This window comes from Papilio polytes, unplaced genomic scaffold (genome assembly GCF_000836215.1).
Source record: "Papilio polytes unplaced genomic scaffold, Ppol_1.0 DF824069.1, whole genome shotgun sequence".
Lineage (NCBI taxonomy): Eukaryota > Metazoa > Arthropoda > Insecta > Lepidoptera > Papilionidae > Papilio > Papilio polytes.
In genome coordinates, this window is record NW_013525135.1 from 971,202 (window position 1) to 995,404 (window position 24,203).

At 32.7% G+C, this 24,203-nt stretch overlaps 1 protein-coding gene across 1 annotated transcript in view; it reads left to right on the plus strand.

The window, feature by feature from the left end:
• The window catches only part of LOC106100140, a 158,247-nt gene that overhangs the window by 124,661 nt on the left and 9,383 nt on the right, over window positions 1-24,203 (plus strand). Inside the window, exons 6-8 of the mRNA XM_013278883.1 lie at window positions 5,152-5,316; window positions 6,779-6,895; window positions 7,358-7,535. Of these exons, the coding sequence (XP_013134337.1) occupies window positions 5,152-5,316; window positions 6,779-6,895; window positions 7,358-7,535 (460 nt within the window). The remainder of the gene's footprint in view (window positions 1-5,151; window positions 5,317-6,778; window positions 6,896-7,357; window positions 7,536-24,203) is intronic.

The window sequence follows — 24,203 nt, forward strand, 5'->3', positions numbered from 1 at the left end:
ACTGCCCGAAATACCTGACTATATTGGCATTCTGAATAACGAAAATTGAAATTGTGAGAGCAAACTTTAGGAGAATAAAGAAAAATAACGCGATGCGTCAACAATGATTCCATTGGGGAGCACCTGTCAGGTTTCCTGCGCGGTATTGTTGACGTTCTGACATCGCCACTTCAACATAATTTGACGAATTCCGTGTTGTAACTAAAAAGTTTCTTTTCGAGTTATTACATTCTCGTTTTATCTCTTACTATTAATGTCAAAGTTTAGTTGTTTGCTTTTTAATGTTTGCGTTATAACAATTAATCTCATCTTAATATTCCCAGATTCCTTATTCCTTTTTACGTAGCTTGATATTTTTCGAAATATAGTACTTAAGTAAGGATCTTTTGGCTTAGTATCACAATGTGTTAAAAATAAAGACCTATTTATATCGAGAAAAAAATATATATTCTTATTCTGGCTACGCCTTTTTCTCAATTAATTCGGTTTGGTATTCAGCACGTTTCGTGGAAGTTTATTCGTCAAGTTCGCTTTAGAAAATATATATCTATAACCAGAAAATAATCAAACTTCTATTATATTACAATGTCATGCATACGTATTCCTTATTGAATCTGTAATTAGATAGGAGAGGCTGTACTGGCGATGCCTAGTGATGGCCCGAGAACGTGATCTGAATCCATATTAGACAGGAACAAAGGAAAAGACATTAACGTTGTTTAAAAGCGTAATGTCCTCTTATGCATTTATTTCTAGATACACTGTGAATTTAAAAAAAAAATTATGTCTTTCTATTCCTGTTAAAAGAAGCGTTTGCATTTTTGTACGAATCTCTTGATGTGATGTGATACGTGTTTCTTTTTGTCTACATTCACAATTTAATAATACTTGATTCTAATATCTGTTGTACTCTTTAAAGTATTTTATCTAAAACATTTAGATAATGAAAGGAATAAACGTATATTAATTCTTTTCAATAAATCTAATTAGCTAGTTGTTCTAAAAGCAATTACTGCGATGCTTCTGGCTCATCAATTAGTCGCTTGTCTCAGCTCGGCGCAGCAGGCGGTTACGTCGAATGCTTCGATAAATGAGGGTAAAGACGTCTTTTATAAATACTACTATTATTGCCTTCACTTTATAGAAAGATATTAACAAAATGCAAAACTTAAATTCTGATTTTGATTAAATTTAATATTTTATTCAATTGGATGCAAGTAATTTTTTTATCTTAGCATCAAATCAATTTAATACTTCAATAATTAAATTGATAATAAGTATGAATTTCAAAATAAGATTACCAACCTTTAGAAAATTCATGGGGAGATTCCCAGTACTTTGTTTTATTTTGGTTAATGGAGTAATACCTGTTTGTTATTTCAGAACTGTTATTTAATTCAATAAAACCGGTACCGCAGTTTAGAAATTCTTGAAAAATTTTTGGCATCGAAAACATACTGAAATTCTAACGGGATATTTGGCGGCAGAAATTGTAGCCTTTGTGAAAATGTGCGGATAAAAGCAAATACACTTCCATCGAATTTTAGACTTCACTTCAACTGGTAAATATTTTTTCAATAACCGACAAAAACTTAAGAGGATGTTTTGTGAAAATATCGAGTACCCGAATTTAGTTTTAGATTAACAATTTTTCAGATACAATTTTCATTTCTGTACTTGCGTTAAAAGATTTTATAATAATCTTTTATAAAGTCTTTTAAAAATTAGAACATCTCTTGTTAGTGTCATCAGACAGTACAGAACAAAAATGTTTTTTTTTTATTTTTTATTCAACATTTTTAACATATAAATGAATCTCAATGCTTCAGGGCCCTTTCCAAATTCACTACAATATTTTATAACGTACAAGCTTGTAGATAAATCGTAACTCGTATAATGGAGGTTAAAAGTCAGAGATGAGAAATTTATTCAAGTTGCGTCCGCTTCATAATCTTTGTGTTCCTAATTTCATTTTATTCTTTTCTGTTCTACTGTCGAGGACCTCGTGAACATCGCTCTGTTATGTTTTAAAACATTATTCAAATGAAATTCTTTCACATTTAGAAGTCAAAACAATTTTACCATTTCGCTCTCGGCGCTTTTTATGTTTGTTGGATTACGTCTAGAAATGCAGAAAATGGCGAATGCAGTCTGAGCAAGGTTTTTGACATTCCTTTTACTCACTTGACTTTATGACTGTATTATGTTTTTACTTTTATGGATATCACAAAGAAATTGGAATAGAAAATTCACTGCAACGTCAAACCAGAATAATTGTTTCACTTTAAGTCGGACGACGTTGCTATCAATTCTGTTGACAGTGATGAACACGAACATGACTTGATAGCAAGTTTACTGGATCGGTTTACATCGACGACAAGTCGGAATGATAGAGAGCTTTCATCGCTCCTGACACTAGCAGACTAATATCATTTAGTCGATAGCTTGATGAGATTTATCGACATATCTACGAAAAATACCTGGATAAGGGTAGAGTAATCTAAAAGACTAAATAACTACAAATATCAGCTTATAAAAAAACGTTTACAGGAAAAACGTTTACAGGAAATACGAAGTGAAATACTCTTCAATATTGTTATTAGGTGAAACTTACAGTTATAGAAGCATGCAATCATAGAACAAGATATTAAACAGTATTACGAATAAATGAATAGAACAATTAAGACGCATTCAACCGAAACGTTTCGGGTCGATTTCATCGCTTAGCGAAATCACTGTGAATTATTTAGAGTCAGCCAAGTAGGATCAATGCTTAAAGTGAGAGGATTACGTTGATTCCTGCATTTATTCTGCGTTTAAATAGAAGCATTTAATTAAGAACAAAATCTATTTCTGTTTAATATTCTTAAAAGCGTGGCGTGTTCTTCATACCTTTCATCATTTAAGAGATGATGGAAAGAACGTTGGACATAATTGATTCAAAAGTCATGGGAATCCTTATCTTTGATTCTGAATTACGTGCAAAAAAGCATGCCACCATATTTCGGACTGTTATATTTTGTGACAAAAAAGGATAGAAAAAAGTATCGAAAAAAGGATGACGTAAATGTTTGTTTTCGAATTAACCAAACAGTAGTTACTTTGACAAATTTGAATACAAGTGCCTTAAACGCACTTAACAACTCCAGTAAACACCCTTTTCAAATTAAAGAATTCTCTGCCGCTACAATAGAACAAAGCGGAGTGAACCATTTCCAACAGGAAACTTTTATTTGTCTTGCGAACTTTGTGAAAGGGTGCTAGTTGATGATAAGAAAGTTCTTGCCGAGATTTCTTACACTCCTTAATGTTGAACCCAAAGTTCAGTTGATTTACTTATTAACACATTATTTGATAGAAGAAAAGACGGTGCGTGGAACCCTTTTGGGGCATGCATTGCGCATCCTAAATGCGTATAAAAATTTAACATTAGTACTGCTTTTATATAGCTATAGTAAAAAAAACTATCTTCTATCTTCTATCTTCTCCTCTATTCTCTTATTCTTCTTCTTCCCTATACTATAAAGCGTTAAGACACACTTTTTTATGTAGGCTGTCAACAATTACGGTATAATTTTCAATAATAATTTTTTAATAAAAAGCCATACAATTACGACACGCTACAGAATGTATGTTTTCACGCTATTAATCTTAAGGGTAAATCAATTGGAAAAAAGTCATGCAAGAAAGGGACAAAACTAACAATCCAATAACAGCAAAGAAGTACGATTGCCATGGTAATTGTTATTGTTAGCCAATCGCCTTCGTTGTCATTTGAATTGCATTGAATGGAATGTAACAAATAGAAGAGTTTTTAACTCGTGCAGATAAAGCTGCATGGGAATAACTAGTTAGAATAATAAAAATCTAATCAATGAAAACTGTCAGCATTATTATAATGCTTCAGTATGTTAGCAAACAAACAGAAGAAAATAACAACGAATTCACTAAAGATAGTTTGATGTTCACATTTAACTGCATCTCTTGTTCAGCCACGGTGATGTCTCGCTTGTCTGCCGGCTTTTTAATGCACTTACATTGTTGGTATTAAATTCTTTGCCCTCATTTATTTTCTCGGTTCGAATATTGTTAAGATGAAATCCTTGCTTGTAATATGGCCAAGTATTTGAACGAATGATTGTGATTTTATATTTACTCATTTGATTGTATAAATCAGATTTGTTTACATTGTTTTATGTAATTTGGCACTGAAAAATAATGTATAACTAATTTCTTATTTTATTGAAGTGGAGCGGATATTAATTTTTATTACATTTGAACAACATTTAACAGTGGTAGTGCCGGCTTTAACATCTTAGCACGAATAGGCCGGCACGCCCGACGCAATACCACGACTACACAGAAGACAGGCGTGAAATGGAAGCAATTCCGTGTTTCGTCTGATGAGTGTGGTGCCGGAGGCCTAATTTAAGTCCCTTTCTCTTTGCCACCCTTTTCTTAAAGGAGAGGATGGCAACTGGAAGTGGATTTGACGGTCCACCGTCTTCTCCAGGAGATGCATAGGAAGGCGAAATATCCTCTTTATGTGCATCTTCTCCGTCGGATAAGGGTAGGCAACGCATCTACAATTGCGGATGTCTATGGGCAGCGGTCGCTTCGCCATTTTGGCGGATTCAGGTGGCCGCTTGCTCGTTTGCCACCTTGTGTTATTTAAAAAAAAAACGTTTTTAGATAATTTCATTTTCTTTGGTATTCTAATAATTCTATTTGAGAATTTTTATATCGTAATGTGAAATACCATTCGACATTAAAATAGTAGCCCAAAGGCGAGATAAAAGTCATGTATGAAAAATTTATTCAAGTCGTGTCCGCTTCGGGCTCTTTGTGTTGCTAATTCTATTTTATTCTTTTCACTTCTATTGTCATTAACCTCGCGAAATGCGTTAATAATTTAAATGTATATCTTGACTGAAGCAATTTCATCTACGGTGAAAAAAAAATTGTTACTATATTTGTAATTTTCATTAAAAAAACCTACTTAAGTAATTTTTATTTCGGATATTGAAGTTGTTTTACTCATTACTAGGTAAAACCAAATTTATTTATATAAATATGCACAATAATCTGTTATATTTTATTAGATGAATATTTTTAAATTTAATTATTTTAGAATAGCTATTTTCTTTGCAGATCCAAGGCAAACCTATCATTCAGCAAAGGATACTTCCAAGTCCGGCTGTAGCGATAGACGCCCCTCACATACCAGACCAGAGCACGACGCCACCTGGTGATGAAAATAGCAACATTATATTCAGACCTTGGAAGACATTTGGACCCTTTGTTGATACAATACAGGTATATGATTATGATACACTTAGGGTAGACTCTGAGTCCCTTAGTGGAAACCTATAAATAACTAATACTGTATAAGACATTTTTTGATTCCACAAAGTTAAATCAATTTAGTTTATCCTTTTCTCTCCCTAAGTTATTACTAAATTTGTAAAAACCTAAATATTATGACTTAAAAATAAACTTTTAACCTAATAAAGTTAATATTTACCGAAAGATGAGATTTAAATGGAGTCAAGAATTATATATAATAAAATTCTTATATAATTTTACAAAAAAAAAACAATAAAAAAAGATTAAATCTTAATTGAAATTATTATGAAATTTAAATAAGAAAACAAGACATTTCATCATCTAACAAATCAACGTAAAGAAAAGTTATCACACTAATATTATAAATGCGAATGTTTGGATGGATGGATGGATGGATGTTTGTAAAAGTTTGTAGCCTAAACGGCTGAACACATTTCAATGAAATTTGGTATAGATGTAGAGGATAGTCTGGAAGAACACATAGACTACTTACTTTTGATATTTTTTTTAACGCGGACGAAGTCGAGGGCGAAAGCTAGTAATAACTAAAGAAAAAATCTGTAAGCAAAATTATTTTCTTTAACAATTGGCTTGTACGCTAATTGCTAAGACATTGATAAATGATATTCCGGCGATGTCTACATCCTCCATCATCTCAATTTTGGAACGTATCCATCACTTAGGTGGAGTTCTATTTATACGGAAATAAATGGGGTGTGATTCTAACACTAATAATTGTCATGATTTAGTTGCATTTCAATCAATTCAATTATTACTTCAAGACAAAGATTAAGAAGTATATACACGAGACAGTGTTTAATTTTCACTGGTAACTTCTTTAAAGAATTATTCCCAACCGTCACCCCGCTCTGTCTCCACGTAGGAAGAGATGAGAATAAAAAGTTTCATCCGTCCCACCTTTTGCGATGTGAGGACGGTTGGAACTTATTTTATTTCTTAACCGTTCCATCTGTCATCTTATTGGTGATAGTGGGATAAAAAGGTGGGACGGATGAAGCGCTTTATTCTCACGTGACGGTTGTGAATAATCCTCTTTAAAAGGTATGTTAGATGTCAATTTCACTTCATGTCCTTGTATTAACAATTTACAAAATTATAATAAGCTCCATCTTTTGTTATAAAATATACTAAAAGTGGCACAAAATAAAACAAACATTTAAATATTATTTCACGACATCTATTGGCAATTAATTTCAATAGAAATTAATTACGTTGACATGTGTTTTTGAGTTGAAAGGTCCCTTTGAACAGATAGATAAAATGTATTGAGTGAAATGTCAACTATGTTTCCTCTATATTTTTGAATCTCTTTGCTTCAAGAACAAACAGTTTCAAATTCTTATTCTGTGTTTAAATTAGGGATTTAATATTCCAATGATTTCTTTTTAAATAAAATATCGTTATCGTTTAGGAAGGAGAATTATTGCCAAGTCAAGACACAGTGGTGTTTCCAAAACCTCGTCTAACAGACGGCACGATAGAAGAAGATGTCACAGATCCTATGCCCACTGTGGAATCATCAAAAAAGGTATTCCATATTATTAAACTAGCCTATACTATTATAATAATTGATGTACTTACATACAACTATGTTATGAATCAAAAAAATATTGAAAATCATGCATGGGTAATTGGATGATTTCTACGTGTGACAATTTTACGTTTTTTAACTAACTTAATTAACTTATATATGTTAAATTAAAAGTATCATTATAAATAAGTTTATCTATAGATTTTATCTTCTATCGTTCACTTTAATTGTATTGGTGTTCAAAGGTTTTTTAAGCAAAATTTGAGTATCAAAGTTACGATACTTTACATAGGAGTAAATAAAATAGCATTTATTCAAATACGTCTTTTGAGGATAGAGGTTACAAAGTCTGATAATAATGGACTTTTTTATAAAAGCGAATACAACAACTGTAATGGCTTTCCACTAATGCATCTAGCACAGTAAAGGAGGAGGCTGACGGTAAGTTACGTGTCGCAGGTGGCGTCAGTGAGCCAGCTGTCGTTCATGGTGCGCGCGGACAGCTTCGAGCGCGGCCAGCTGCGCCTCACCTGCGTGTCCAGCGTGCACGCCGTGTACAGCGAGCGCGCTGACCTCGTCATCAACGAGGAGCGCCCGCAGATCGCCTCCGTCCTCGGCACCAGGGACAGAGCATCAGGTATCTTCAAGTTTCTCTTCACAAATCTGGCTTTTTTCACTTTTTTTACAGCGTTAAGGGTAACGAGAAATTGGACGGTAAACTAGACATCTGCAATGTATGGCTTTGTGTTTAATTTGTACTAGCTGTTTCTCGCGAGTGCCCGCGTGTAATTAAAAAAATAGTCAAATTATCATACTAATGTTATTAATGCGAAAGTTTAGATGCATTGATGTTTGTTAGAGTTTGTGGCCTAAACGGCTGAATGGATTTCGTTGAAATTCGACATTGATGTAGATTATAGTCTGGAAGAACACATAGGATACTCATTATTGTTTGGTTCTACGCGGACGGAGTCGCGGGCGAAAACCAGTTAATTATATGTTTAATATCGCAAGAGTTTTTGAAATCGGTAAAGTAGTTTTTGAGTTATTTAAATACATACAAAAATACTAAAATAATACAAATCTTTCCTCTTTATAATATTAGTATGGAAGACAAAGCGACAACAACACTTATATAGCGTTAATTGTTTTTTTACTTCTCCTTAGTATTAAAATGTAGTTTCTTAAACAAATGCCACTTGACGCATCTCAAAGGATTTGAAGAAAAATACATCATATCAAGTTGACATTTCTTGTAGTTTACTCCCAACTATCCTAAATAAAATTTTATTATGCCTCACGCTGAGATCAAATTCACTACCGTCACAAACGTGATATTAAACTATGAAAGGAATTCAGAGTCAAAGTGAAACAAGAAAACTGCTCCGAAGACCGCGGCTAAGAATTTTTATATTTCGATGTAAACAGCTCCTTTGAATAGCTAGAAAGCAAACCAATCCCACTCTACAATTCAAATATTTACTGCAACTGACTTGCCGCGAGCTTTCTAGAGAAGTTTCGGGCGAACCCCAGCTTCAGTGCAAGTGAATAAATATATTTGAAAAACCATTTTAAATCAACATAATTAAGGTAGAAAGTGAGTAAATGTACATTTTGCTACAAAATGTATTTGAACAAAAACTGTTATAGTTACCTTAACTATTTTTTAAAAAAATATTTCTCTAAGTGGAAATGTCTAAAATATTTGTATCAAGATTTTAACCATATAACCAATTTTCATCACTTTACTGCAATCGAATGGTCATGAAATTTCCAAATAAATTTTATAAATGTTTATGCAGATCTTTATGTATATCAAAATATTGAATAGAAGACTTCAATACAAGCGTTATTGGCACGCGTATTACGTGATACATTCCGATTCACTCAGACCTCATCAATAACTAAACATGAATAGCGGCTACAATTCGCAAAATCCGTTGCTTTGTATATGTAGGCAATCACTCAAATATTTGCTACCTCTGGCTTCGTATGCCTGTTTGTCGACTCTGAATATTCCGACCGGCTAAGCAAAGGTGATGTTTAATGTATGTCCGAGATGGGATGTTTCACTGTTTGCATAGAAAACAAACACAACAGCGATATGTGTAAGCCTAGCTTACTATCATGTCAATTTTCATAGAGTTTTCTTTAAAAAAATGTGGTCCTTTAAGCAAGTTAAGATCTGATACCTTTAAGTTAAGACCCGATTTAATTTAAGATTTATCACACATTTGTTTCATTTGTTTTTGTAAAATATTCACTGCTAGCTGTTGCGTATGACTTCGCCTGCGTGAAATTAAAAATAATAAAAAAAATAGTCTATGTCAACGATACAAATCTTTCCTCTTTATACTATTAGTACAGATATATGTAGATAAAAATACAGAAAGCCATAAATCACTGGTCATCGCCAACAAATGAATTCGCGCCAATCATATAAAATTTCCATTTAAAAGTTTTTCTATAAACCAATCGTATGAAAATCGAAACAATTCAATGAATATCGGATGGAAAATTTCTTATAAAATGTTATTCCAAACTGTCTGTGCATTCGAATAAAAATTCACGCTGGATAGACGCAGAGAAATGGCCGTTTCTTGCTCTAACTGAAATAATGAGCTTACTTTAAAATTTCTTGAAGCGAAAATATGAACCTAACTATATATTTTTAACTTTGCTTACCTCTTTAAACTTAAAACACAAATATTTACAACATTATTTAATAATAAATGTAAATAAGAGATAACATTGTTCGTCAATAATACTATAAAATCATTAAAATCATACATCTGGACTCAAACCCTACGTATAAATGTGATTTTCGAATTCCATATGTACATTTATTAGACGTTCTTTAAACGTGATGATGCAACCTGCACATATCTCCAGAAATTCCAGGATATGTTTGAAATCAACCCGCATTGAGCCAGCGTCGTTGACTATGACATAGAAACTTTATCTAAGAGTTAGCTCCGAGTCCCTTGGTTGGGTCATATGACCTGACGACGAAGAATAATTGAAATATATAGGTTTCTACAGTTAACTAATTATCGTCAACAATCAGAGTAAATTCGGACATATAGAATAAAAATGTGAATTGATCGCAGTAACACACGTTCATAAAAGAACAATGAATTTCTAAACCATTTCCCCAATCAGGTAAAAACAAAGAAGTATCGGCCCGAAGCTGAAGCTCCTGAGGGAACCCTCGAACTTAGTTAAAAGATGTTTAGGCTAAGCGCCATCTGCGCTCGGCCACCTCAAATCCCCTGAAGCGTTCCTCTTCAAGACAGTCACAAATCAGTCACAAAAAATCTGAACTATTCAGTACCAATCCTATAATATAAATTAAAAGCAGAATGTACATACATCCAGTGTAAAAAAGTATTTTTAATAAATCGTAATGTGACGTTTTCTGAAATGCGGTAAAACTTTTGCTGCGGAATACGATTTTACGAAAATTCGTTCTAAATTTAGTGTTCGCAAATAGAGAGGTAGTATTTTGTGCGCAGGACGCACGTGCGATGCCGTGGTGCAAGTTACATGGAAATTTATCACTGGTTTGTTCTTATATCGTTGTGGCATTTTTGATTTATACTATAACTAGCGACCCGGCTTCACTCGTATCCAATACTGATATGAAAATGTGTTTATTTTCATCACATTAGAAACTTCTTAAATTATCAGTAATTCTCTACTGTAGTATACACTAGCTTTCGCCCGCGATTCGCGTGGAAATAAAATACAATAGTGAGTATCCTGTATGTTCTTCAGGACTGTTCTCTATGCCTTTAGCAAATTTAATCGAAATCCGTTTAACCATTTTGTGTACAAAGTCTAACACTTATAATATTAATAAGATAAGTAACATTACCTTTCTGTTGAATAACTCTATCTATTAAAAAACTGCATCAAAGTTTGTTGCCTCCTTTATCCTAATAGATTTTGTTGATTTGCATTTGCAGTATTTCAAGCAGCGAGTAAATCTAAAATGATTTAACGTTGTGTTTGTACCACACTACGCAGAAATGTTTGCGTTAACATGTTGAAAATTACGTAAAAGTTATAGCTAGTTTAATTTGCACGTTATTAAATTCGAATATTTCTGGTTTAAATTGAACTAAGTTGTAATTTTAAGGTAAATATTTAATTAAGTATATGAATAATGTTACTGCTACTAAAAATGTCGAATTTTGTAATGTTTTTTTTTGTATGTAGCATTTCACAATTTGTATTGTCATTTACTCGGTAGGAATTCACTAATGTTATAAATGAGAAACTTTTCGATGGATGGATGTTTGTTAGAAAGCCTAGACGGATCTCGATGAAGCTTGGCACATATGTAGAGCATAATCCGGAAAAAAAACATAGGCTACTTAATTTTTTTTATTTGACGCGGATAGACTCTCGGGTGAAAGCTAGTAACTTATAAGATGTTTTACGAAAAGATATTTGAAGACAAAACCTAGATTAGAAAATGTGACAAATGGCAGACTGTCGCTAACATTTCGGGTTGACTCGCTAAGCGGTATTCCATTAAAGAGTTTTCTCTCAAATTTCGAGACAGAAAAGTTCGTGCCAATTTTTTCTTTCTCGAGAAAATTGACGTTTCAAAACAAGTTGATTTATTTTCACCCCTTCTGATTTAGTGAAAAACAAGGATTTTTAACAATGAGGAGATTTCTCTAAGCTATTATGAATATGCAAATGTCCTTGAAGTAGATATTGCTTCTAGAACCTGCTAAATTATTGGAGATGAGTGACCTATGAGTCTTGCCTATTTCATGTGGTTATGCGCTCATTTCCTAAACTGTACAGTATTTTTAAAATACCTTTCCGGCTGATTTTGAGTTGCGCCCTTCACAGTATCCATCTTTCGCTAATCATAAAATTGTATTTTGCGTACCGACTCGTCGTTCCGAAGCCTAAATGTACATTTTGACGTATTTTAAATGTATATTAGAACCTTCTATACATATTTCCACTATTTACAAATTACTACGATAATCAATCTACGCCATTTTGATTCTAAATTAAATGCACTGTCTAATCACACAGCAACATTTCCATTCCAAGTTGCAATCGATAATGGATGAAAATTATACGGACCGCGGGCAAATTTGCGCAGAGCAATGATTCCAGAGCGTACGGTCGCGAAATATCGACGCAAATGACCCGAAACATAGTTCATTATCGTCTACATAGCAGATTAATTCTCGAGGGTGACTGTTGTAATATGGCGCGGTTTGATTGCCGTCAGATGGGAGTCCTTGCGGCCGTTGCAACCATAATGGCCATTGTTTTGCATTAAAAATCGCTACGTCACGGCAGATTTTAATTTCGCCGTAGTTTAATTACACTGAGTTACTGGCGTAATATTAAAGCTGGTATACCGTTATTTTTACATAATCCCTCCCTATCTATTACTCTCTACTAGTGTCAGTTTTTACCATAAAAAAACCTAGAGACTGTATACATTTTAGGCGACGTAAGCTTTTTATACTGTGACTAGTGCCGGCGCAGATTGTAGTCAAATAGCTATTGAAAAATAATGCGTAGGATTGCGAAATCCGTTCTGGACCAACAAACAATAAAGTACTTTACCGAAAGCATTGTGGCTATACACATTTAGGGGAAACCATATAACCTCTTTTTGCCATCGTCTTTTTGCGCTGCAGCAGCGATTAAAAAGTTAAACACGTGTTTAACTAAACACTGTCTTTTTCTGTGTTAATACATTAACAATTTCAAACACACTCTAATGATTTTAAACGTATAATACTGGGATCGTATTTTTTCAGTCGAAGAAAACATAGGCGTAAAAGTTGCTCTTAAAAGAAAGAATAAAAACACTAAACGATTCGCAAGCAAAAGGGAATTGGCAATTACGCAGTGTTGGAGGTAAAATGGAAATAAATTCAAGGCGATATTCTATCGCCGGTTGTAATGCAAACTTTAAGTTTATTGCTTTATATATGAAGGCCCCGCACTGGAGGCGTCCGGGTCGGTTATTGCGTCCGGTTCGCGCGGCGAGTGTCCGGCTGTCCGGAATTACAGGGAACGTGGGATACGCGAATATTATAACGTCATTTTTTAAACCGTATTAAATACTGTGATTAAGGTCTTCTGGAAATATTTCATGTAAAGGCAAAGGTTCTGTTTAATAAGATTCGATATTTCATAGACTTCGTATTAAACATGAAAATTTGTGCGTGTATTTCAAACAACAGTATTGACCATTCCTTATTTTGTATCATTTACACATTGTGATTATTAAAATCAAAGTTAAATCACATATCATTACTTAAATCTCACATAACATTAAAATAAAAATGAGCACCAGAAACAGGAAACTACGGGTTCAAAAAGAAATAAAAGGAAACAATTGCGCGCCCAAAACGTACAATAAAATGAATGGTTAGTAGCAATTTATGACACACATTAACAATGTACACACAAACGCGATGCCCGCAGTCGAAACGGAGCGAGCGATGCCCTTTTGTTTTATGCTTTCTTTTGTTTTTAAATAATTTAAATATAGAAATCCATCTTTAAGCCAATAGCCATGCGATTTAAAGTTCTGATTGTGACACGAATTGTCTCAGGTACAAATCAAAACGATTCATAAGCACTCAGATTCTAACAATTTATTATACATTTGCAATGATTTTCGAATAAACCACCGAGAATAGATTATAACGAATTTAGTAAACAATGTGATGTTGAAATTATTATCATTAACTCATCATAAAAGCTTGAAACTTGTTTATGGTTGTTCCTGGTTTTAACGGCCTTTTAAACTTTTTGATGGTTTGTTAAAGTGAATGCGGTAAGCCGAAAAAAATAACAATGAAGTAAGGCGAAGGGAGCCTTAAAAATATCTTTATTAAAAGCTTTGTTTTGTAATTTGGAGGGTGTTGTGCTCGGGCAAATCATTAGCGTAATAGCGTTAATAGTCGCCGCTGGACGCTAGTGTTGGGCAGATCTATCAAAACCAAGCAATTTTATCGAGTTTAATAGTAAAGTATTGAAAATGTGCAAATGTTATATTATAAAACAAGTGTTAATATTACGAATAAAATTTTTAGCTTTATTAAAATAAATCATTACTTTACCAAGTATATATTAATAAGCTTAAACCCTATACGAATAAAAAATTGATAATGGCTGTAAATAAAAAAAATACCTAAGAAATTTGAAAAAAGAAAAAAGAAACAGCAGGAAAGAATAACAAAAACTGAAATAATAAGACTAGTATTCAAGATTATGTATGGATAAAAAACATATATCTCAATATGTCGATATCGATAAGCTTGTAACATCACTGTTACAAACACCCAAAAGAAAACAAGGCTCTTTAGAGTTTTCCTCGACCGGAGGCAATGGGCGATAATTCGTCATGATGAATATTTAATTATTGTTTTCTTGTCAGTATTTCCTAAATGAAAAACATTGTAAAGTATTTACCCTATGAAGATTGTATAAAATTTGTTTAATCTAAAAAAAACGATAATAATATCGTTATTTTTCTTTCTAAAAATAGCGAAAGTTACTTCTAAATATTTACCGTTAATACCCTGGCTCGCATCCCTAGACTTGGACGTAAAAAGATCGACATTTTTGTGTAGAGAAAATTCGTGCTGTACTTTCTGATTATTTTCTAAATTACGTAGTCGTTTCCTTGAATACTGCCTATCTAAGTTTATTTAGTAACGTAGTTGTAATTTCTACTAGCAGTAGTTTCTGCTAAAATATATTATTTTACCCTGGAAAGTATCCTAGCTCCTTCTTTAATAATAATAATAGTAAGGTTAAGGGCCCGATTCAACAGGCGATTATTTTAGAAACCGCACGAATAGTGAGGAGGTTCCTGTCTCTGCAGCCCTGACCACTGGTTGCTTGAGTCATCGGATTCCGCAGCCGGTGGACTTCTATTTTTTATATAATATGTTTTATTTTTCTTATAAAAAATCATGTAAAATATATCACATATAAAAATAAGAAAATAAAGATATGAGAAGATAATAATAAAAATATAATATACCTGATGTTCAAAAGTAATTTATTCACTTAATAGTTTAAGGGCGGTTATTCAGTTTAGTTGAAAAAAAAAAATGATGAAGATATCTACGTTTACTACGTCCTTTCAACATGGAAATAACAAGTTTTAGAATATCTGCAACTTAGCTTTCCGAATATTTATATTTCTCTAAAGCTTATTAGTGCAAAGTTATCCTGAATGCAGCACGTCAAGTTAGCTCAAGTTACGAGAGTACTAATTAAATTGTTTTTAACACTTACTTAAAGTTGCCGAGTGCACATTCTGTGCAAAAGTTACCAACACCTATGTACGATATTTTTTAGTGAGTTGATGTATTTTACTATACAAAAATTTCGCTATGTTAACAGTGTTGGAGTCAACAGTAGGTAATTTTTTACTATAAATTGATTATCCAATACAAAATAAAATTTTTAGACCCAAAGCTAAATAAAGTAAGAGAGAATAGACTAACTAAACACGGTAAATAATTAATTAAGTAGAAAGGTACAATAAAAATGTTATAGTTAAACACGTTTAGATCTCAATTTGTTAAGTAAATATTAATGAGTAAACGTCCAAATTAATATTTACGCTTAACATTAGAACCTAAATAACTATTTACATAAAACGAATAAACTCAAAAAAAAGTGTAGTAAAAAGCTTTAATAATATTTATTGGAAAGGTACACCAATTGCATGTTCAAAGTTCACAACCAAATTAATATACCATATACAATGAAAAACAAAGAAGCAGAAGAACATACAGATGCCAGGCGTACACAGCGCTCACAAAAAAATGATGTTTTACTTTTTCAATAACGAACGTTGAATCACGTTAATTACAACTAATATAAGTTATGGTACACATATTAAACAAAAACTACTACTACTACTACTACTACTGTATACATAATACATTTAAATAGATAGGGTTTTTATTTTGTTTTTTAGTAGAATAACAGTGACTGGCTGAAATGAACGAATTCGAATAAAAGTTGAAGTATAAGAAACCTATAAAAAATACGCAACCTGAATAAAAATCACTAAATTTGTCACAGCATAAGAATTGGAATTAGACAAATTCGTCCGTTAAATTAAGGCCGTTCCGGATTGGTAGGGGAATTCGATTTAGGCTAAATCTCTCGGCACGGCTACGAAAATGGCGTATTTTCTTTCACCGCGATCAAAAGCGTTCAATTCTGTCCGGTTTCGCACGTGATCTAATGAAGTCAAGAATATTGTTATTATTTGTAACTACAATTTTAATAACTACATTTATAGACTATTTTTCTCCGTCTTCATAACTTGGTATTCAGTTTATGATATCTGTAGATGCATAATCTTGGCCTTTATCCAGAGTATCACAATTTCATTCGAGTGTTTATTGCTTGTGGGAGCTGGAATTAAATAGTTCGTAAACATCTTAGAAGTATGTACGTTTGATATATCGTATATAGCGAACTTTGAACTCTTTGTAAGTTTATTAACACGCATTTAATCTTACTTTCTTACTAATATTATAAATGTGAAAGTTTAGATGGATGTATGGATGGATGTTTGTTAGAGTTTGTAACCTAAATGGCTGGACGGATTTCGATGAAACATGGTATAGATGTAAGGGATAGTCTGGAAGAACACATAGGCTATTCATTTTTGTTTTTTTTTTCAATTCCACGCGGAGGCAGTCGCGGGTGAAAGTTTGAATAAGTACGACAGTTTAGATGGATGGATGTTTAGTAGAGTTTGTAGGCTAAACTGCTCAACGCATCTTTATAAAATTTGGCATAGATATAGAGGATAGTCTGGAAAAACACATGGGCTACTTACTGTTTTTTTTTATAATTCCACGTCAATAGCAGTTACGTTACGTTGATATTCGTTTCAAAATTCGGCCGTAAGTTGTATGTTGATGCGTGAAAACATACGAACATTTATATTTAAAAGAATAAGTATATCGTGAGGTTCATCCATTCTTTGTTATACTGTCACGACATGTACAGTGACAAGAGACAAAAGAACCGAACCGAACCGGCGAATGGTATTTGCCATTACTGCTCGATGTATCTCCCGGAATGTAATAAGTTTCTTAAGCTATACATAAAACCTTAGCGAAACGAAACCGGTTCCTATCGGCCCGACACGTCAATCTTTTTGTCATTCAATTTGAATTTTCGTTTTAGTATAGGTTTTTGCGAAGCCTGACATATGGGTCATGAAAACAGCGATTCTATACAGCATGTTGAAATACTACGCGGATTTTTGTTCGAAGATAATTTTTACTGTGTCAAGCTCCTGCAATAAATGTAGTTAAATACATAACTACCGTTTATATGTTACTTACATTTTATAACTTTTATTTAGCTATTATTATAGGTAGACATATTTGTCTCAGAGATATTCGTATTCGTATGATTATCGAATTACAAGTTGATTTGTTAATTAACTAATAAGTTGTTAATTATTTGACATCTTCTTTGTTACCTATTTCTCAACGTTAACGGCTACTCTTTTTAATATTCTATGCTATCTTTCGCGTGCGACTCCGTACGCGTGGAATTACAAAAAGAAAAGTAGGTAGCCTGTGTGTCCTTCCATACTATTAGCAACTTAGGATATAAACTCTAACTAAATAAATCTAAATCCATTCATCTATATGTTTGCATTTATAATATTAGTAAGTGATAAGATAAATATCTATTATTTTTGTCTACTAAGAAATCGCTCGTTTCGTAGCCACAACGTACGTTCCCTTGAACCGAAAGCGAAAAACCTCACATTTGTCACTGCATTGAAATGTGTTGAATTAGGCTCCGAGAAGACAGAGCGTTGATCTCCTGATGGATGCTATTCCTCTAGATATTTGGAACTGTTACATGTTTTTTTAAATGTAAACGTTATACGTTTTTTTTAATAATGTATTTTAATTATTATGCGCGTTTTCACCAGTTCAGAATAATACCTAGTGTATGATGGGTATAAATGAATTTACTATGTGGAAAATTCACTGTTTTCTGATCAAAAAGTTCCTATATTATATACATTATTCTTAATGACATAATAGTTATATGTTAAAGTGATAAGATATACGTGGAAATAGTTTCCTAAGATAAATGCGCTTAAATTCTAAAACTTCTTTTGAAAGTTCTCTTCAGAAGGGTTTTATTTTAAATGAATATTTTAATAAAGGTAAATCAAAGACTTTCAACGTAGGATTACTGATTTAGTTCACATAACCTCAATACAATTGTCTCTTTTACAATTTTGTAAGAACTTCAGCGAAATTTTTATTTCTCAAATCCCTAGTGTTTTCGTCGACAAATTAAGCCGTTAGTCCCAAAATGAAAGTCATTATGTCATGTCGTACCCCGAGTTTCTCTTGAGATTTGAAATCTTTGTCATTTTTAAACTAATTAAAACTTCCATACATACATGAAATTTCAATACAAGCATTCATACATTCAAGCATTTTAACATCGACTAAAATTACATAAATACTTTCGTCTTTCTTATTAATCTCGTTGGAAATATGAGCTAATTTTTACTACTTTCTCTGCGAAATTTCCTGAAAATAAAAAAAAAAAACGCTTCCTACAAATTAACTTTGTTTTATCTAATTGTGATGGATTTTGCAAATTAACGCCTGCTTCTAAATAAGGTTGTTTTCCTCGAAATCTTCTGCTCATTACATAAACGGAGGCAAAAACAATTCTGCTGCCACTAACTCTGACAATCAATTAGAACGTAAATAAAAAGTAAGTTGTGCTTATTTGCAACTTGGAACGATTTTCGTCGCAATAACAGAACTAAGTAAAATTAAAAGGAAACTTATTTAGAGTAACGACTTAAGTTTTACTAAGGAGCTTAAATAGAAAACGATTGGTACAAATAAACTCGCTTTACATAATTTGTAACAGCGTAACTTTTTACCCTGAGGGCGAATGTTTCACTTAAAAGTTGACAAAATTAATAAATTGCTATAAAATTGAAACGAGAGAGAACGTAACTGTAGGGTGCGATACAAAGCTATAAAATTATATTCTATTTAATAAGAGGTTACAAATATAAACATAGGAAATACGTGTACAGTAAATCTCTGATCTACCGCTAAGTATTCCTATTAGAAACATAAAGTTAGTTATTATATACCATCATAATTATAAATATAAGCCCCAAAAAACCCTGAATATTAAATATATAAAGCAAATGTATCTCGTTTGTTGCAAAAATATTCTCAACTGAGATAAGACGAATCGCTTTCGGATCTGTCTTCGGTATTTGAGGCTGAATTTATTTTCGATACTGATTGATGAGGCTTAGTACTTTCATAATCGGAGTGTTGGGAATAAATGTTCTTCGGAAAACTTTTCAGAGCGTCATTGTTTTTGCCTTCTATTTAACTACCCGGCCCCTCTTCGCTCAGTTTCAATGCTGATACGAAAATGTATATAAAACATCACATTAGAAACCTCCAAAATAATTAGTATTTCTCTACTGTATTCTATATTTATTTTACACATAGTCCTGCCTCTTGAATTGCTTTATTAAAAAAATCACCAAAATTTAAAGATCTGAGCATAGTCAGGGATAGACAGACAGTGGAAAGCGACTTGGTTATATATAAAATGGTTTCTACTATTTAATTCTACTACGAAAATAGAATATAATCTTAATACAGAATGTGTAAATACCAGAATTTGAATACTGATGTTATGTTTTGATCAAAATGTTATTTATTGAGCTGAAACTTTAATTACCCTTAAATTGGATAAGTTTCCAATAGATAGGGAAACTTGGAGGTTTCTATTAGATAGTGGGAAGCCTTAGCCGACATAATAAAGAAGGATCGGGCTTTAGCCAACATCTAAAATATGTTATAATAACTTTAGCTTACGTAACTTTACTTGATGTTATATTTAAAGGAACAAATAACCTAAAATAAGAACTAATTTATCCAACAATCAGTTAAATTATTATTCCTATGAAATAAATGAATTGCGCATCGATTTGTTAAAACATCTTTTTCTGAAATTAATTTTGTTTGAGACTGGCCAGTTATAAATAAAAAACTAAACTAATTATTTTAGTTTGTATTTCGAAAAGGGTTCTTAATTCTGGATGTTGCTTCGTAACAACACTGGTGGGCCGATGTGTTAGTTCATTTTGAAACACAACAATGAAAATAAAGACATACAATTTTAAGAGAAACATTTCTTCTTATCTTAAAAAAAAATTACAGATGTTTGTTTATATGAAAATTCTTAAAGCAACGATGTCTGAAAAAACAAATTGGATCATTAACAAGTTGGTGAGTAAATCAGCGGAGCAGTTACGTACACCTGATCACGGCCACGACCTCTACTATTATTTATTACATTCCCGCTTTTTCTCTCGCTCTCAAAACTTTTTAACTTTCCGCTTGCGTAATCTGTTACACAGTTACAACGGTACGGTTACTGAGGTATTCTAAACGATCAAATTTTGGTTTGTCGTTGCTGTGTCAAGTAATCTCCATAATAAACTACGATTTAAATAAAGTAGTATATTAAAAAATCGATTACGCAAAATTTATGGATGACTAGTTTTCGCGCGACTCCGTCCGCATAGAATAAAAAAAAGCAAGTAGCCTATGTGTTCTTTCAGACTACTCTCTACATCTATACCAAATTTCACTGAGGTCCGTTCAGCCGTTTCTATCTAAACTTTCGCATTTATAATATTTCTATGATTTGTAGAATAGATTTAAGTAGCTATATGAAAAAAAAATATTGTTGTTCTTTTATCTTGGATAATGAATTTGCTTTGAATGATGATGAAGCAAAAATATTAATTTTAAACGTAGCTCGTTTGACTGAAAATGACTCAAACGTGGTATTACACGTGACTATATAGAAACTAGACTAAGGCCTAGGCACCCTATTTTAAGGGCTCCGAACCCTCAGTAGGGACGAATAGTGAGCTGGCGATGTGATGTGATATAGAAACTAAGTTAAATCTATTTCTTTGTGTTAATTTTTTTTCTGTTAATTAAATCTGCGATATCACTGAGAATGTCTTTTTTTAGTATATCTTTCTAATACCACGCGGACGATTCGTGAGCAACAGCTAGTTACAAATAAAACGATCAAATACAATGAAAATTAACAATATAACAACGTTTGTATTAGCTTAGGGGAGTTGGAGAGCGGAAAGGGAGGCGTCCGGTCCGACATAATTATAAAGAATCGGTCCCTTATCCCGGATTATTATCATGTCTGAGTCCTCGTGAGAGTTATAGCTAAGATTTGCGGCCCTCTTGTGTTTTGCTATTTTATTAAATACCACAATATATTATAGTATTCGTAAAGCCATTCCAATGGGCACAAATAAAAAAAAAAGTTTTCATTTTGTTCGTATCTTAAGCTACAAATAAATTTAATGCTACGCAACAGACTGTAAATTATAAAGTTTGACTATTAGGCCACAATTCCACGCCAATCTAAGATAGATTTGGTCTGGCATCTTAACAATCTCAACGACTTCGGTCTTGACAATCATGTTGCAAGCGACTGTGAAATGTCGACGACGCGTCTTACGAGCTCGTACAAGATTGTAATTCGTAAGTCGCTTAGCGATTAAAATCTACAGGTTTCTAAAATTTACATCGCCTTATATAAGGAAAACCTAACCCCAAAATTATTATTCTGGTATATTCTTGACTCTGTTTCATTCTAAAAAAATGTAAAGGATGACACTAAGGGACATTTCAGTCGAATACCACAGTGACATAAAAAAGGAAATTGCAGTTTTTTGTACGTTTTTACTTTAACTGGAAACACTTTTGAGATAGCACATTAATTTCAGTTCTTTGAAAAGTTGCAACATTTGTTCGATAAACATGTCGTACAACTCGAAACAACAAAACGAAAACTAGGAACAACAACAATAAGAACGCGGAGTTTTCATTTTTCAACGTTTAATTGCTCAACGAAGTAACCGTTGACAAATAAACAACGGTGGAAACAATTTAGCTGTCAACAGTACAATTGAAGCAGTTGCAATTCTTAATCACGAACAACTCGAGTCGAATATTCGAAGTTTGTATGATTAACGATTTTAATACGAATCGAGATTTCGATTCACTAAGCGATAAACTTTGATTTCTATAATAAACGATGAATAGATTTTTTGGTTTAACTAGCGATTTTTTTTCCTGTAGACAAAAGGCTAGCTTTAATATGAGTTGTAATCAAGAACGTTAACTTTACTTGGAACCAAAAAACAAACACATACTTGACTACATTTCCCAAATAAAAACGTACAAACCAAGTCTTTTTTTTAAATATTTTTAGTGGTCGCTCTTTTTTTGAATTTCGAACATGTTTCTTTTTTATTGCATTAAAAATGGATTTACGCATTTCCTTACATCGACTTTAAGTCTCAAATCTCACGTTCATACCTTTTTTTTTATAACATAAGATGGCAAACGAGCAAGCGGCCACCTGAATCCGCCAAAATAGAGAAGCGACCGCTGCCCATAGACATCTGCAATTGCAGATGCGTCGCCTACCCTTATCCGACGGAGGTGGAGACGCATATAAAGAGGATATTTCCTCTTCCTATGCATCTCCTTCATCGTCAAATCCACTTCCCCTTCCCATCCTCTCATAAGAAAAGGGTGGTAAAGAGAAAGGGACTTAAATTAGGCCTCCGGCACCACACTCATCAGACGAAACACGGCATCGGTTCCATTTCACGCCTGTCTTCTGTGTGGTCGTGGTATTACACCGGGCGTGGCCGGCCCATTCGTGCTAAGATGTTAAAGCGGGCACTACCACTGTTACCTACCTCAGTGTTATATTAATAAAAAATTACCTTCGTAATCCAAACGTCATCACTTATTAATAAAATTATATTACTATTAACAATTATTTCATTTGTATCTATAAATGTAATAAATTTTAACAAATATGTTGTTTCGCTTGCACATAGAGCAGAAGAATTACATTTTTCAGTGTTAAATGTAGTTATTGGTCTTTTTTGGAACATTAACAAACACCTCTTTTTTGCAACAAACATTTCACGTAGCGTATATATAAATTGAATTTGTTTCGTAAATAACAAACATGTCTTAATGAGAATCTACTTTTGTTTAAATCACGATAAAATTGTAAAAGAAATTTAAATATACCATATTTTGGTCTAACAATGTATACCGATTTTTACTTATTAGAAAAGGACGATTTAACTTAAAATTTACCATAACATTAATTTATTGGCTAATTAATAGGGTTTTTAAATCTATTTAGCACTAACTTTTACCCGGGACAACATCCATCCATCTAAATTTTCTCATAAATATCTATACTAATATAATAAAGCGTAAACACACACTTCTTTGTTGCTTAAGATGTCAGCAATCACAGCATATTTTCGAATAACTCTTTTTTGAATAAAAAGCCCTACACTTACATCACGCTTTAGGCTATATATTTTCACGCCGTTAAACTTAGGGGTAAATATTTTGGATAAAATCCCTAAGGTGAGACCATAAGTTGTTGCCAACATCAAGGAAGCAAGGTTGCCATGGTTTGACATCATGTCATTTTGACATTTGCAATTGATAATTTGACAAATGTGAATAATAAAATGAAATTTTTATAATTTTATGCGGATGAAGTCGCATGGGAACAGCGAGTTATAAATAAAATAATAAAATTTTTGAAGTCTACCCCCGGCTTCACTCGCACTGCAGTTGACTTATTAAATATGATACTGTTGGACATATAATGAAAATGCGCGGGTAAATAAAGCATAACGACATTATTATGCAAAATCAAAATTCATACGTATGCACGTTCAAACAGTTTGAACCAATACCAATTATAATAATATAATAAGCGGAACGCTGTTTAATTCGACAAACAGAGTAAAAGTCACGATCCGCCAGTATTCATGTTTGGATTTAATTAAATTAACTCATTTCCCTCGTTAATTAGGTTAATATCAATAAAATTCAATATGTCATTTAATGTTATTTAAACTTTAATATGTGAGAATTACTATGTTGCCAGAATCTGTTATTGATCTGAAAAAATGATACGATATTTTGATACTGGATCAAGATGTAGTGGTCGACAACAGAACAAAATGAGGTGAGGAAAATTTGTTGGTTTCAAAAGAATGAACACTGAAATGACATCATTCCTGATCTTATTTTAAGACTTCTACAATAAAAATTGACTAAACAGATTTAAATGATATTCGAATCAGAGATAGATTTAG